At 47.4% G+C, this 17084-nt stretch overlaps 1 protein-coding gene across 1 annotated transcript in view; it reads left to right on the top strand.

The window, feature by feature from the left end:
• Window positions 1-17084, top strand: part of LOC118770307 (kielin cysteine rich BMP regulator) — a 76877-nt gene that overhangs the window by 42554 nt on the left and 17239 nt on the right. The window contains exons 24-35 of the mRNA XM_036517904.1: window positions 5767-5940; window positions 6358-6440; window positions 7044-7137; window positions 8863-9045; window positions 9519-9689; window positions 10180-10356; window positions 10888-10970; window positions 11139-11229; window positions 11649-11731; window positions 14512-14685; window positions 15487-15666; window positions 16181-16445. Of these exons, the coding sequence (XP_036373797.1) occupies window positions 5767-5940; window positions 6358-6440; window positions 7044-7137; window positions 8863-9045; window positions 9519-9689; window positions 10180-10356; window positions 10888-10970; window positions 11139-11229; window positions 11649-11731; window positions 14512-14685; window positions 15487-15666; window positions 16181-16445 (1758 nt within the window). The remainder of the gene's footprint in view (window positions 1-5766; window positions 5941-6357; window positions 6441-7043; window positions 7138-8862; window positions 9046-9518; window positions 9690-10179; window positions 10357-10887; window positions 10971-11138; window positions 11230-11648; window positions 11732-14511; window positions 14686-15486; window positions 15667-16180; window positions 16446-17084) is intronic.

Raw genomic sequence — 17084 nt, 5'->3', positions numbered from 1 at the left:
TTTTATTTATTTAATTTTTTGGCACTGTTGAATGCTAAACTCCGGGTTGGAAAGCCTGCAATTATGTTTCTCAGAACATGTAAATAGCTGGGCTAATGAAGCGGTTTCCTGTGAAGAAGGGTCCCCGGTGACAGGGTGAGGTGGCAGTCCTCGGCCCAGCCTCTCCTAAACACGGCGTACAGGCACGGGGATGCCAGCAACTTTAACTGCGCTGATAGCACAGTGCGGAGACGCTGCCGCGGCGACGCCCACACGCAGGCGTTGGGAACAAGCTGACACGCAGAACGAGCCCTTTCTCTCAGGGCTCCTATCGGTTCTTCATTCACAGGAAGATGGAGACAAACGCCTGTGGGGGTGCTTTTCTCCTCTGTGGCACAGTGGGGTCTGGACTGTCCCGCTGTCCACCTGAGGCGGGGAGGTTGTGTTCCGAAGGGCGGGGCGCTGTAATCACAGTGCCGCAGGTGTGCTGGTCGAAGCATGCGCACAGGGAGATTACAGCTGCACTGTTCCCTGTCAGCTCCTCCTCCTCCTCTTCCCGCACACCCCCAACTGTTTCCAGCACAGTCCGGTCTGTGTTTGGCCAATACAGAACCCCTTTGCAGAGCCTGTCTCTCAGGCCTCAGATCAGTGGTGGGTAGCTCAGGAGGGGCTGTATGGTCCCCCAAAGTCTTTGGAGAGGCCACATATTTTTTGAAGCACTTATACACGTGTAACATTCTGAGATTAGAGATTATGTGTAAAACCAGCTCCTTTAAATGCCATGTCTGGATTCATCTCTCTTGAGGCCTTCTGCTAGCCTTAATACAGTTGAAAGAGAAGTGACTGATGACTTCAGTAACAGAAGTGAGTATTTTTTTCCCCGTTCTTACAACAGCACATGGACCTTGAAGTGTTGAGGCTTTGAAGTTGTTTTTTTTTTTTCCATCTGTAGTTCTCTCTCTGTTTCTCTCTCACTTCCACTCCCTCTCTAGCTGTCTTGGTTGCTCGCTCTCTCTGCTTCCCCAAATCTCAAAAAAACAGACATTTTCTCAATCCATAACTCATTACTCAAGTGTCATAGATAGAGGCTCTATATCATTCAGGAGATAAGAATCTTTCAGCCGATATGCAGAGAGGCTGGAATCCATTTATGGAATAGCGACTGATGTATTGAAGTCCTGTCAAACACAGTGCCGCAGCGTTCTCAGAAAAAAGGACTGTCTCAGTCTGTAGCTGACGACCAAATGCACGCACACAGATGCTACATGTGCTATCTTTTGACATTTGAATTTTTTTGCAGGAATCTAAGGCTGATTTTAAAGAGGGCAAACAAAGCCTGCCAAAACTTCTCAATGGGAGGACGATGATAAGAACAGAGTACGAATGCAGATGGCAGGGGGCTAAACTGACACTGTTCGTTTATGCCTGACCTGATGCAAAAAGAAGCACCCAAATCCGAACTAAATGAGCCAGCCCGGTTCCAGCTCTGCAGTGGGAAAAGCGTATAATCAGCCAGCCTAATTACAGGTCTACAGTGGGTAAAGGGTATAATGAGCCAGCCTGGTTCCAGCTCTGCAGTGGGAAAAGCGTATAATCAGCCAGCCTAATTACAGGTCTACAGTGGGTAAAGGGTATAATGAGCCAGCCTGGTTCCAGCTCTGCAGTGGGTAAAGGGTATAATCAGCCAGCCTGGTTACAGCTCTGCAGTGGGTAAAGGGGTATAATCAGCCAGCCTGGTTCCAGCTCTACAGTGGGAAAGGGGTAAAATGAGCCAGCCTGGTTCCAGCTCTGCAGTGGGTAAAGGGTATAATCAGCCAGCCTGGTTCCAGCTCTGCAGTGGGTAAAGGGTATAATCAGCCAGCCTGGTTACAGCAGTCCACTGTTTTTGTGTCTTTGGGTGAGTGTGTGTATGTGTGTGTCTTGGGGGAGAGGGGTTAGGGGCTATTGGAGCGTGGTTCTAGGATAACTCTGTTGGAAGTGCATTGTGTCTCTGAACGTCCACTATGCTGCACTTCCTCTTTATGGACTATATATAGTACAGCATGTCCTGAACCCCCCCCCCCCCCCCCCCCACACACACACACACACACACACTGCACTGTGCTTCGTTTATCACTGAGGAGCGGAGAGAGCGCTCAGAGACTTCCTGTGTCTTCCTGAGTCCTGCTGCACATGCGTTACCTAAATGTGTTACCTAACGCAGGGATCGATGTAACCTCACTTCAGATGGGTCCATCAGTCTAAAACCAGCTAATGGCTCATGGTCTGGGTAGATAAAAGGTCAGTGTGTGTGTGTGTACATGCGTGCGCGTGTGTATGTGTGTGTTTGAGTGTATGTGTGTTAATCAGAGTTAATTGTTGCGATGCCCTTTATAAAACATCACTCCACACTGTTTTTTTTTCAGGATATCACAGTTCCACTGATATGTGCAAGTTCTGTCTTGTGGAGTTTCTCTGCTGAGTTTGCCAGGCTGCAGGGCTCCTGCCTCCTCAGACACTGAATGAAAGTTTGGCACACAGGGAAGGTGGGGATGTTAGCGTAACCACACCAGGGGGTGTAACTCCGCCTCTGTGAACTCTCCGCCTGATTGGACCACTGACGCCACGGTGACAGGCTGCAGAAGCTAAAGGAGCAGGCAGGTGTGCTGGAGTCACACCCATGAGCCTGTGGTTCTGGCTCTGCGTAGATAAGCTTCCAAGTGTTATTTTGTCCTTGAAAAAGCGCAAACTTCTGACTCCGGCTGGGGCGACGCTGCAGACAACGTTATGCTTGAGAAGGGGGCCTAACCTGACCTGTTTCAGTAAAAGGCTGGCTGTGTGCTGAGGCCGTAAACCGATGCCCATCTCCATGGGCGGGGGATCACGTTACAGCTGTGTGAATACGAAGCAGCGGGGAGGTCAGCTCAGCGTCTCATTGGCTGCCCTGGGCACCTGTGTTGGTGCTGAGCCAATGAATGGCCTCAAAGGGCACACGGTGGGATGTGTCTGCTGGGCAGAGCGTGGATGTTTTCCTGGCAGCTGATTGTTTTATAGCTCTTAGCACAGTGGGGTTGAATGACCTCTATTAAGAAACACCAGTGTTGTGTTATCGATGCTGGGTCCAGCTGGGTGTACTGTAAGAGGACAGGGTTTATCTCTGGAGGCAACTCAGTGTCCTCTCTGATGGATTATTGAAATGCAGAAAGTTGTGCTGGTATAAACAGATTTGTGGATTCCACCGTGATGTTTAATATTTTATTTGGGGGATGTTGGCTTTGCAGGGTTATTTTGCTGTGCTTATTTGCCCCTCTGAGTCGCTCCTCTGGCCAGGGGAAGTACAGTGTGAATCACTGCAGGTTGTGACAGTGTCTGTGCGGAGAGTTATGTGGCCTCCCTGGTGGGTTCAGATACACATACGCTGACACATTCTATTAGGAATTAATCCCAGATTAGCGTAAGAGACTGAGATTACACCCTGGACTGCACACTGCACTGCACTGTGTTACACTGTAGAGCTGCAGTTTGCAACTTTATCAAGACAATGGCAGTGTTACACTAGTGCTATAGTGTGTGGCTTTATCAACACTGTGGGAGTGTTACAGCAGAGCTGCAGTTTGTGGGTTTATCAACACTGTGGGAGTGTTACAGTAGAGCTGCAGTTTGTGGGTTTATCAACACTCCACGTCTAATTAGTTAACAAAGTGGGGCCACAGAGCACACTGCATATCAGGGACAGGGAACACGAGTAGCTGCAGGGTGCGGTCGACCCGCTCGGCACCCTCGGCGTCCTTCGCTCAGGCGCACGGGTTTGCGCCCTGTTTCTGCTGGTGAACGCCTCTGCGAATGGCAGACTGTAGAGGCAGACTGTAGAGGAGCACCCGGCTCCTGCCGCCGACGGTGCAGGCCTCTCGCGCCGTCCTCTCCCTTCCTGCTCCGTGTGCTGTGTTTACCAAGCAGAGATTTCAGAGGTGTTTATGGGAACCCTGCTGCTTTGGATGACTGAGTTGCTCTGTCTGCTCGAGCTACTATCCAACCTCCCCCACCATCCCCCCCTGCTGTCTCCCTGTCTCTATACAATTTCACAGTTTCACTTTCAAATGTTTTTTTTTTTTTTTTTTTGTGATGGCGTTGCCAGCGCTTTAACTCCAGCTTGTGTTAGCGGTGAGCGTGTGGGGCGTTTCTGTGGCTTTCAGCGACTCTCACCCTAGAGCTGGCAGCTACACTCTCTGGCCCTCCTGAGCTCCATACCTCCGGCCCCCTGCAGGGAGGATAAACCCCTTTTTTAAGTGCCCCAGAGGACTGGAAGCTTTGGATAGATGTGTGCTGTTTATTTCCTCCGCTCTCACAGTATGAGAGAGAGCGCAGCTGTGGCTTGCCTCTTTTTGGCTGCAGTGTCACTCAGCCTGTCATTTTGGGGTGGCCAGGTTTGCCTGTGTCAGCAAGCACAACCCAGTGGTACAGACTGTCTGAGTCTGTACTTTACTGGAACTTACCTTTGCTGCTTATTTTGTCCTTCAGCTTCGACAGTTAATCTGGCAATGTGCATTGTCTTTTTAAGGTGCCACTTAAACTAGGATAGCACTTTGTGCTTTGTGCTTTTGTCTGTAGGTCCACAGGGGTTATGCAGTTTTGGTATTGTGATGTCATTTGGTTGATTGGGTGCCTGATTGGTTGATTGGCTGATCTGGCTGGCTCCTCATTGGCTGTGTAGGGATGGTACTGCCTGGGGCTGCTTTGTTGAAACTATTAAGTAAATATTTCCTTTCACTTCAGCTTGCTTTATTAGCATGACAAAGCTTACATTGTTATTGCCCAAGCGTATCATAAACAACACAAAACAGCCTCTCTCTCTCTCTCTCTCTCTCTCTCTCTCTGCCTCGACCTCCTTGTTTCTCTCTCATACTGTTTCTCCGTCTCTCTCTGTCTCTGTTTCTGCCTCTTTAAAGGGCGATTTCTTCACTTCATGTGAGTCAGTACAGTGACGATTTGCCATTGTTCTCAGATGTTGTCCTGTCTCCTGGTCACCAGCGGCATTTAAACATGGCTCCCACCTTTCAGCTTGCCTTTTCAAAAATACCCAAACCAGCTGATGGTACCATCCAGTCAGGCTCTGCTGGAAGCTGTTCTCACAGAGCTACACCTGCAAAAACACAAACTGTTAATAACTTCTGCAGTGTGTAAAAATAGCTTGGTGTTTGAGTGATTGTGCTCACGTGCACCAGAGTGCAGTGGTTGAGAGTGAAGTTAAAGTATGCCTTTCTCATGCACACTGACATGCTGTTCCATTGATTGTATTTATTTCTATCAAAAAACCTTATTCTGGCTCATTTGTGTCTTTAATCTACACCAAAGAGTAATTATATTTTTAATAAGGCTTGTTGATTGTTACTAAATCTTTGCTTGACTTATCTTATTTTATGCAAAATTTGATATCAGTATTCATGAAGTACTGGTGTTCACCGAAATTGCTCAGATTCACAGTCTAACATCTGTTTGTGTCTGTGTGTGTGTGTGTGTGTGTGTGTGTGTGTGTGTGTGTGTGTGTGTGTGTGTGTGTGTGTGTCTGTGTGTGTGTGTGTGTGTGTGTGTGTGTGTCTGTGTGTGTGTGTGTGTGTGTGTGTGTGTGTGTCTGTGTGTGTCTGTGTGTCTGTGTGTGTCTGTGTGTGTCTGTGTGTGTCTGTGTGTGTGTGTGTGTGTGTGTGTGTGTGTGTGTGTCTGTGTGTGTCTCTGTGTGTATGTGTGTGTGTGTGTGTGTGTGTGTGTGTGTGTGTGTGTGTCTGTGTGTGTGTGTGTCCTGTCTCCTTCCAGACTGTGGCTTTGAAAACCGTGTGTTTGTTGATGGAGAGCAGTTCCCCAGCCCAGTCAATCCCTGTCAGCAGTGTGTTTGCTTGGGGGGGAATATTAACTGCCAGGAGCAGGAATGCCCCCGGCCCAACTGCAACCACCCGCTGCCTGGCTCCTGCTGCCAAAACAACTGCAATGGTAACCAGGCCCACCCCAACACGCTTATTCAACACACCGCATATACAGGGACATGTCCCGGTACACTTCTTCAACATGTCTAATATGTACAAAATGCTCCCACACACTCCCACACACATTCCTTCGTCAGGTCTCTTGTAACATAAAACCGAATAAATGTCAAAGCCAATCTATAAATTAACTTAGTTGAACCTACTGGATTTATACCACATCAGATGAGACATTTTTTACTGTGAGAGCTGCAGTATTTACAAGGTATTCCAGAATCAGAAAGTAACACTGGGAAAAGTGTGTTTTAGCGCTTGTAATGTACTGGGTGAAGAGGCTGAAGAATATTCTGTAACAAACAGCTTTTTGTGTAGCATTGGCTGTGCTGTGGCGTTTTCACACATGAATACCGGTGTCTGTGTGCGACAGGATGCAACTACGCTGGGAAGGAGTATCCCAACGGAATGGAGTTTCCTCATCCTACAGACGGCTGCAGGACGTGTCATTGTATTGTGAGTTTCCCTCAGTTTTACCGACCAAAACTGGTCTCGCTGGCTGCCTTCACCACATCTCAGAAGTTCTTTGCGTTCTGTTGCGCCAGGAAAGTTGATTCATTAAAACAACCTTCTTTGACTTTTACCCTTTTTTTTTGCTATTTAAAAACCACAGCTGCTGTACCCCTGGTCTGATTAGCACCTCACATTCCATGCAGATTGGTTGTGAATGTGGTTGGTGTGAGTCTGGTCCATGCACAGTGTTCCTGATGAATAAAGCAGCTGAACCTGTGGGGGGGGGGGGGGGGCAGAACTGTGCACTGATTTAGTGCCTAGACTTCCAGTCATTACAATTTCAGCCACAAATGTAAGCAAAGTGTCAGGATGAGGCAGGCCGCTGGAATGTGTCTGTAAAAAGAAAAAAAAAAAAGTGACATCTGCTTACGTTTTTAATTCAAAGTTTAGGGTGAAGCTCGCTGCAGTTATATTGACCTGTCAGTGAAAAGATGTAGCCCCCTCCCCCACGGCAAAGTTCGATGTCTTTCTGACTGTCGCTCAGCTGACAGCACCTCGGTTATCCTCGGCAGAAGCTAATGACGCTCTGACTTCCTTCATCCTCAGAATGGAAATGTCCAGTGCCTGATGAAGAGGTGCCCTGCAATGCCATGCAGCAATCCCTACATGGTGCCTGGAGAGTGCTGCCCCCAGTGTCCAGGTGGGGAATTGCAGTCTGCAATTGCACATGGTTTTCCTGCATCCAAAAGACTACATTTTGAAGTATCACTGATGATAATGATTGTATCAGTACCACTGCTTCTACTACTACTACTACTAATAATAATAAGTTTTACATATAAAATGCTTTTCTGTGGCTCAAGTTCCTGGTGCAGTTGTTGTTAAAATAAATACGATAGCATTGCAAAAACAACAGTAACAGGTAATTAGCAGGTGTGCACGCACACAAGCAATTTAGAGTGACATTCGTGTGTGGAGAATTCACCCCCTTTAAAGGTCAGGCTGCATTCAGCCTGCATTTCAGCTCAGAGGAAGCAGTTTACTCTCACTCTGTTCTGCCTCTCGTTTCTTCGCTCCCTTTTTTATTTCTTTTCCCCCTTCCCTCCTTTTGATGTGTGTTGTCTTACCAGCAGCTGTTTTTTAATTTCAAAATCTACAATTCATTCTAATCGCAAAAAAATAAAAAATAAAATCAACAACAAAAATCATTCTAATCAGAGCATTATTAAGTAATGTCCAATGCAGTCCCAGGATTACGGTAGAATGTTCATTCTGATCACAGCATTATTATCATGAAAGTGAGTACTTCAGATGTTTGAAGGAATGAACATAATCAGTGATCTGCGAGTGCAGGGACTGTTGATTTAAGATTGTAGACAAGGGCCCACAGATGTTTGTTTCTGATTGGTCACCGCGACCTGAAGCCCCAGGAGACAGTGATGGTTCCTGTAAGTGAGGACCTTCGAGTCCCTCTGATGACACAAATCGCCAGCGCACGTGTGCGGGGTGCCTCCTTGGCCCCCTGGCGCATCTCCTGCCTTAGTGAGCCACGTACTTATTAATTCAGCTCCCTGTCTCTGAGGAGCGGAAACATCTCACCCAGGCAATCTGCATCCTGAATTACTCTGTCTCTCTAATGCACAGCCCGGTGTATCGCTACTCCGTGTGCGTGGACACAGACTGGAAATTGTGCGATTGTTGCCTGGATGGCAGCCAGCATCAAAAATGGTTCATTAATCTTGCGAATATATAAGGCTCCAGTGTGGGGTTGAGGTTAGAGCTGAAGGTTTGAATACTACTTGGGATGGCAGTGTCGCATAGTGGTAAGGAGCAGGGCTTGTAACCAAAAACTTGCTGGTTTGATTCCCCGCTGGGGTACTGCTGCTGCACCCTTGGGCAAGGTACCTGGCCCATAGTTGTCTCAGTAAATATCCAGCTGTTTAAATGGATAATGTAAAATTATACCCCACGTAAGTCATTCTGGATAAGAGAGTCTGCTAAATGACAATAATGTAATGTTATATCGCTGCTGTGACGGCACTATGCTTGGTCTAGTTGTGAAATATATGAGCCTGTTCTATGTGGTGGACATTTCCGCTGAGGAACACCTCCGTTGGGCTCTTAAAAGTACAACTGTATGACATTAAACACAGAGTAAGAAGTGCCCTGTGTTTGCCAACTCTAACCCAACTCTAACCGTAACCAAGCAGGTTACTCTAGATACACCCTCTGTGATCTGTAATGCCAATGGTACTATAAGAAATGGTGATAATGATACCCTACAATCACACCTCAACAAGTTGAAAGTAAGCAGACATGTTAAACAAGCAATTAACCCTTTAGCACCGGGAAAATTAAGATTCCCAAAACTGTGGCTGAGGTGTTGCGCTAGCTGTTGCTCTGGCTTGTGTGTTATGTCCTACAGCACCCCCTGCAGACTGTCAGTATGTGGGCCATAGCTACAGACACACGGAGCAGTTCTACGACCCCGTGGATAAGTGCCGCACCTGCGTCTGCACCAATGGGAGCATCAGCTGCCAGCGCAGGCCCTGTGGACACGCCCACTGCACCCACCCCATCCTGCAGGACTGCTGCCGCACCTGCGACGGTGAGAGGGGGCGGGGCCTGCCGCTGGGTGCTGGACTGTGATTGGACAGGATTCACTCTTGAGCTCCTGGACCCTCCGTTGCTTTACCTTAATTGAGTTTTTGGTATTTTATGATAAACAGCATTGCTTATTATTTATTTAAAGAATCTTAAGAGATTGTTCTTTGAAGGCTTTAAGGAATGAAGTCCTCTTGATGTAAAATGTATGAAGTAATGCATTAATTTAAAATGATAGTGAAGCCTTCCACTCGTGTGAGAGTAAGTACCACTGTAATAATTTGCCAGTGATAATAACTGACACACACAAAGAGCAGAGTCTGTGTTCTGACTCCCCTGGAAGGGCTGCAGGGACGCCCTCGGGTGAGGTGCTCCTGGAGGGACCCAGCTCAGCAGATGAGTGTGGGAAACACAGGGGGATGCTGGGTAACAGGAACAGGAAGGATGATCTCGCCCCACTCTCTGTGTGCCCGACAGGCTGTCTGTATGACGGGAAGGAGCACGCCAATGGGGAGATGTTCCCGGATGCCTCGGACCCCTGCGGGGTGTGCGTGTGCCGGCAGGGCTCGGTCACCTGTGAGAGGAAGCGCTGTCCCGCCCTCACCTGTCCCTTCCCTGTGCAGGAGCGGTGCTGCCAGGTCTGCGACGGTGAGACACGCCGCCCCCTAGGGGCCACCTGTGGCCCTGCGTGTGCGACCGGCTAACAGGGGGAGTTTTCATTTGCTGCATGTTTGAGGATAACCGTGATAAGATGAATGTGACTGCAATATGGAGAAGTGGTAAGGAGCAGCAGTGTGGTGTAGAGGTAAGGAGCAGCAGTGTGGTGTAGCGGTAAGGAGCAGCAGTGTGGTGTAGTGGGAAGGAGCAGCAATATGGAGAAGTGGTAAGGAGCAGCAGTGTAGTGTAGTGGTACGGAGCAGCAGTGTGGTGTAGCGGTACAGAGCAGGGCAGCAGTGTGGTATAGTGGTAAGGAGCAGCAGTGTGGTATAGTGGTAAGGAGCAGCAATATGGAGAAGTGGTAAGGAGCAGCAGTATAGTGTAGTGGTAATGAGCAAAACCCATGATGTTGAATTAACACATTCCAGTGCCCAGGTGGGTGTCTAAAGTGTCCTGCCCCCCCCCCCCCCCCCACACACAGGGTGCAGCTATGTCGGGGAGGAGTACCTGAACGGACAGGAGTTCAGTGACCCCCGTAACCAGTGCAACCGCTGCACCTGCGCAAGTGGTCATGTGACCTGTAGCCCCAAGCCCTGCTACTCATCTGGCTGTACCCACCCCGTCACCCTGCCAGGTAGCTGCTGTCCTGTCTGTGAAGGTAAGCACCAACAGAGAGCCCGGCTCTGTAACAGAGAGCCTGGTGCTGTAACAGAGAGCCCGGCTCTGTAATGGAGCACTAAGCTTTGTAATGGAGAGCCCAACACTGTAACAGAGCACCTGGTACTGTAGCGGAGCACTCGGCTCTGTAACAGATCGCCTAGTGCTGTAGGGAGAGTGCCTAGCACTGTAATGGAGAACACAGCATTGTAATGGATTGTCTGGTGCTGTAACAGAACTCCCAACTCTATAATGGAACACCCAGGTCTGTAACAGAGTGACTAGCATTGTAATGGAGCTCTTCGGATTGAAACGGAGAGATTGTGATTAGAACACAGAAGACCCCTGCCACGTTCACATTTCAGAGACAGGACTAACCAGTTCACTCCACAGCTGCAACTGCAAGTTTTTTATAGCTGATACCGTGAAAAATGAAATATGTGTTCAAAGGCTGTTGTAAGTCCTAATGCCAGTCAGTGAAGGCAGCAAGGAAACTGGAGCGTTGGACCAAATCTGCTCTGTCTCCCGTCAGGATGTTTCTACAACAGTGTGACCGTCACCAACGGGCAGTCGTTTCCCGACCCTCTGGATGCGTGTGTGGAGTGCACCTGCAGGGTAAATCTCCTCACTTCCATTTTGCATGTATGTTACCTTATTTTAGGCAAGTGTAACACCACGGATGTGAACCGGCTCCTGTGTGTAACAGCCTTTCTGTTTGTGTGCAGTGCTGTGTAATGAGCGTGCTCAGTGGGATAGTCAGGTGTGCTAATTTCTCCCCTGCAGGCAGGTACGGTGCAGTGTGTGCAGAGAATGTGCCCCCCCGCGCCCTGCTCGCACCCCGCCCCGGGCACCTGTGACTGTCCCGTCTGCGGAGGTACAGTGAGACAGGACACGCCCACAATTCCCGTGCCTGCTGGGACCCTGTGGGCTTAGGAGAGAGAAGGCGGATGTGAGCTGTCTGTCAGCTCACCAGAATAGATCAGATTAGATCAGATTAGATTACTTTATTGTCCTTGCCTGTGCGGCAAGGTGGTGAAATCATGTGACCCAGCAGGACATTCAGTAGTATGGCATTAGGGAACAGCCATGTTCAGAAAGCAAATCCCATTTATTCAGACTGTCTGTGGCAAGGACAATATACCTCTTAAACGCCATTAGGTGTATATCGCCAGGCGGTCAGTGAGCTGGTTATCAGCCTGTCCTGACTCAGGAAGCACAGTCTCAGCAAAAAGGGACTGGTGAGGCTTGTGTGGTTTGCTTTAGCGGCTTCTGACTGTGGCTGTGTCTCTGCAGGTTGTGTGTTCCAGGGAAGGTCCTACATTGATGGGGAGAGCTTCCCTGGGCCCAAAAGCGCCTGTGAGGAGTGCACATGCACGGTAAGCCCCTATGCCCCACCCCTTCTCCTCCCAGCAGACCCTTCTTTGTTTGTGCACATCATAAAATGTGTCATATCTCTGAGCTGCCAGTCCTCCGGGTCTCAAGGTGGCGCTCTGGAGCTACAGAGAAGTTCCCTGTCACTCCCACTCCTGGTGGGGGTAGACTAACACTAATACTGGAGCATGGAGTTCTCTCTGTGCTGGTACACCGTGGAACCTATGCTGTGCTGGGACTACTGTGGAACCAGGCCTGGTGCTATGGGGGTGCTTAGGGGTGCATTGCACCCCCAGACGGACCCCAGTGCAACCTCAGTTGTCCCCTTATATCCCGATGTCTACATAGTATTTACGACTTTTTGTGCACCCCCGTGGATTGTAATTGTACCCCTCTGTATTTCCTCTTGGCGTCGAGCCTGTGTGGAGCCCTTTACTAAATGTTTTTGTGTATGATAAATCTTTGATTTGTTGTTGTGTTTGCATTAATGTAAAACCAGCTGTTCAAATAACCTTAGTTTCTTAGTGTATAAATAAAATCCCACCAATAATCCTAAAAATTTAAAAATAAAGAGTTTTCATTTTTTTATTATGTTATTTTATATATATATATATATATATATATATATATATATATATATATATATATATATATATATATATACACATATATACATATATACATATATATTATATATATGTTATTATATTATGTTATTCAGAAAAAACAAATTAATAAATTAAGTAATGGTAATGGAGAGGGGGATTTTCTCTGTATCAAAGAAAAATTTATGAAAGAGCAGGACTTTCCAGGCTGATTAATCTAAAGGTTCTTACACTGTTTCCAAATCCATAATCAAGGCTACTCATAGCCAGATGGGTCTGCCACACTCTTCCTGACTTTTCCCCAAGGGGAAAAGCAGAATTCATTTGAAACCATTCAACGGGTTATCATTAGGGTTTATTTGAGGCCAGAATAACATTATTCACAACTGTGGGCCAATTGATCTTTTTAATGAGTCGAGTGAGACCGCTTTCCATTTGGCTACAAACCCATGTGGACTGCATGCGGCTTTGCATAATTTTTTACACGGACTTGAAGTGAATGCTTTTGTCTGTGCTGTAGTTTTGAATAATTCTATTAGTGGGTGCTTTAGTAGTTCTGTGCCCCATGGCACTCCATTGGCCTGTATAACTGCAAAAAAGTTTAGACATAAAAGAAGACCAATATCCTGGAATTTAATAGAATAGATATGGCATTGAAGTGATTGATGGCTGTTATTCTCAATAGCTTATGCATATACAGTACATCAGTGCCAGTTTAGTATAAATGGACACCCTCCTGAGTGTAGTGAAGAATCATAAAATTGTGGGGGATCACATATATTATGACTGCTCTGAATGCCAAATCTGCATTGATTTGAACTCCTTCAGGGTGAACCATTGATCTCCTGCAAACAAGCGTAGCTTCCAACTGACGCTACGGGACCAATGGAGTCTCCAGTCTGTAAGGGAAGGGGTTTGTTTAAAAGTTCTCCGTGGATGAAAATTAGCACATTCAACTTGATCACTGAAACTGAAAAGTAAAGGAAACTACAACCTAATTACAAATATGTTGTTTTTTCCCTCTTAAACAACAGGACCCCGTGAGTTTTCACTTAGCAATGACAGGTTGAAGAATGTGACTTATTTAGGTGTGTGTGTGTGTGTAGTGAGGCAGTATTTTTTTCTCCTGGTCACACTATGAGAGGGACATCAGGATTAAGCATCCCGTTAGAAAGGATGAAATGCTGGTTGCGGGAGAGTTAAATTCTTTAATGGTGGGTCATGCCAGGACACTCGCAGAGATGGGAGTTTGATCTGAGTACCCCACTGCTTCCCGGTGAGTTTGAGGTGAGGCTTTGGGGCTTTGTTAGGAGAGATAAGAGGAGTCCTCACCTGTTAAAAGGTGGATGCTGCATGTGGTTATCTTTACAGCAGAAGTGCCTCCTGCCCCAACTGCCCCCCATCTGATGGAATCCATTTCAGAGTTTCTCTGATCTCTTCTGAAGACTGAGGTCATAGCGCTGTGATGTAGCATATACATCCACTCCCAGATATTTAATAATTGGGGATTTTTGGAAATTCTAATGCTATGCAGCTTTTTTTCATGAAGGATTGGGCAAAATTGCACGGTTAAGGGGAATTTGCAAAGAAAATTTTGGAGTAATGAAAACCCACGACCCATAGGGACAGACAAGTCCAGCATCTTATGAAAATCATTTGTAAACGTTGATTATCGTTACAACCAATGCCTATGTAACTCATGAATAATCATGATGCTTTTGATTATGTACATTTATTCAGTTAATATAACTACACTGTATATACACCTGAATAAGATATGTCTGAATAATTGTAATCATTCATCTAAATAATTGTGAAAATCTCTTCATCTTTACACAGCTGAGCAAAGGACTGAATGGTAAAATGTAGCTTTATATTAAATATTTAGGTTGAAGAGGTATTAAATTCACCCGCTCAAAGCATAATCAGATCTCTGTGAGTTTAACCTCATGCACAAATTTATGGAGCGTCGGATGCTCTCTTCGCTTTAAATCTGGGCTCCCCTTCCCATAAATGGTTGAGTTGTTTCTCCTGTTTCGCTTGCCTGTTGGGAGGTGTTTATTTTAGGCGTGTTCGCGCTCGCGTGGCAGAGAACCTGGCTTTGGTGAGTCACGCATCGATCGGTTTGTTTAAGGGCGGCTCTTTGTTCATGCTCTGCTTTGCTTTGTTTGTTTGTGCAGAAAGGTGAGGTGACCTGCGGCTCAAAGCCGTGCCCCAAGGTGACCTGCCCTCACCCTGCCGTCGACCTGTGCACCTGCCCCGTGTGCGAGGGGTGCCACTTCAACGGCAGAGACTGCGACAACGGGGAGCGCTTCCCCGACCCCAAAAGCAAGTGCCAGCGCTGCACCTGCCTGGTACGTCCCCGTGGGAACACTCTGGGCAAAAGTGTTTCCGTCGAGGAGCGAGGACGTGGTGGAGGACAGGCTTCGAAGGGCTCCACCAGCAGGGACAAAACTATAGGGGAGAACCACGGAAATAGCAGTCATTATTTTTCTGACCAATGGAAGGGTTTGCTACAGGCCTGTTGAGCCTGTTTTTTGTATTTTTAAGATGAGCATTTGAATGGAAAAATACATACTCTTTAATTAAGAAATGGCGAGCTTAGTTGGGCCGAATGGCCTGTTTTTGTCATAATATGTTCTTATGTTCTTATGAAAGGAATACAAAGAAAAAACGTTAAAAAGTGAGCCATTCAGAATAAGAACAGGTTCCTTCACCCAGGGCTTGTGTGGGGTTATAAGTAGCTATCCCAGGGACCATTTCATCACTCCTCAAAATCATTCTGCCCCACAATCTACCCCACAATCTGCTTTAATATGCATCTACTGTTTCTCAAAAGGTAACATTACGTGTGTAATGAAACTGACTGTAATGGAAGTTTATTGACAGAGAACAGCTTTCACCTGCACAATGTAAGAAATGTGTAGCACAGCACAGCAAGTGGAGTCCAAACTATTAGCATGTTTAGAAAGGTGCTGTTCAGACCAAATTAAGTAGTGTTAGACTACATGTGCATGTTTTCCTTTTTCAGTTAGGAGGGCTGGGGTATTCTGTAAGGGTGTTTTGGGGCTCTCTTGTGCTTTGGTCAATATCCTGCCCTCTCAGCATTTTTGGCTAATCTAGCGTTCTGGTGAGGTTTTTTTTTATGTTTTCAGAATGGGGGTGTCACCTGTGTTGCTGTCACCTGTCCCCCAGCCCCCTGTCGGAACCCTGTCACCCCGCCTGGAGAGTGCTGTCCCGTCTGCACAGGAGCGTGTGATCACCTGGGGCAGGTGTACGAGAGCGGGAGCTCCTTCACCTTGCCGTCAGACCGCTGCTCCACCTGCACCTGCCTGGTGAGTGTGTGATGCCGCTGTACCAGAATCCCCTTCAGTAAACACAAACACACTATCCACACCTTCTTTCTCAGAAACCATCACTGTGTCTGAAAGAGCTAACAAAGAGCAGCACTGAGCTGAAAGAAGCACTTTGCTTGGAAGGTAATTTGGGAAGTTTGCATTTAAAATCATTTTTGAATTTAGCATTTACAGATGCACTCAGATGAGTTCAGATTTTGTCTTTATCTTTTTATTCTGCTTGTAATTTAAGGAACAGCAGCTCAGCGTTTACCTCAGACGTGGTTGCAGTGTAGGGTGAGCTTTTGCTTGTACATCTGGAGTAATGAATTCACGCACTCTCTCCCTCCCTCCTTCTCTCTCTCCCTTTCTTTTTCTTTACCTCTCTCTCCATCTCCATCTCTTGCTCTCTCTCTCTCTCTCTCTCTGGCTCTCTCTCTCTCTCTCTCTCTCTCTCTCTCCATCTCTCTCTCTCCTCTCTCTCTCTCCCTCTTCCTCCCTCTCTCTCTCTCAGAATGAGGTGGTGACGTGCCGCAGGAAGCCCTGCTCTCAGCAGTGCTCTCACCCGGTGCCGTCGCGGAGGTGCTGCCCGGTATGTGACGGCTGTCTGTACGAGGGGGTGGAGTACACCTCCTCTCAGACCTTCACCCCCCCGTCCAGCCCCTGCCAGCGCTGCAGCTGCCTACGGGGCAACATCGCCTGCACCCCCACGGTCTGCCCCCCGACCCCCTGCCCCAACCCCGTCACTCCGCCCAACCAGTGCTGTCCCCAGTGCCAAGGTAAAAACTCAGGTCTCCGCTCAGAGCTTCCCCTGAAAACGACAGAACACAGCAGAGCTTTTTTTCGTGGATGTGGAAGTAATTTTACACAGAACAGAGCATTTTCATTTTGTAATCTAAGGGGTTGTTTGGCTTCAGTTGTTGTTGTGTTCAGACCGGATTCAATCAAGATCTGTTCTTAACTTTGATTCGCACTTAAGTGTTACTTTCAATCTTCACAAACGCAGATTGGGGAGTCCGGCAATTACGATAAATAAATAAATTGTGTTTTTTACAGAAAAGGTAATTGAGTAGCCTTAGGGATTAATGTTTGAGGCCAGTTGAGCTGCAGCAGGAACGCAGTTTCCCTGTGAAGCCTGCTCCACTCTTTGGCTGTGCATGGAGCCACGTTAGCACCATTACTGCGGAGCGGTGTGGGAGGAGTGCTCTTTAAAAGACACTACGCCTCTGTGGTGAAGAGTTCAGCTCACCTGGTGATCCATGTTAAGGGGTTTTACTCGTCAACGGGTAGAAATCTCTGCTAAATGAGAGCTGTTCCACCATGGCCTTTGCACGTCTATGGCCCTCACTTACACGCATTTTCCCTTGGCGAAGACCCGTCGCCTCGGCAACACTGACACCCCATTGATTCCCTTTTAT

The sequence above is a fragment of the Megalops cyprinoides genome, chromosome 23, assembly GCF_013368585.1.
Source record: "Megalops cyprinoides isolate fMegCyp1 chromosome 23, fMegCyp1.pri, whole genome shotgun sequence".
Lineage (NCBI taxonomy): Eukaryota > Metazoa > Chordata > Actinopteri > Elopiformes > Megalopidae > Megalops > Megalops cyprinoides.
Note: the sequence above shows the minus strand (reverse complement) of the source record. Positions and strands in the feature narration are given on the sequence as shown.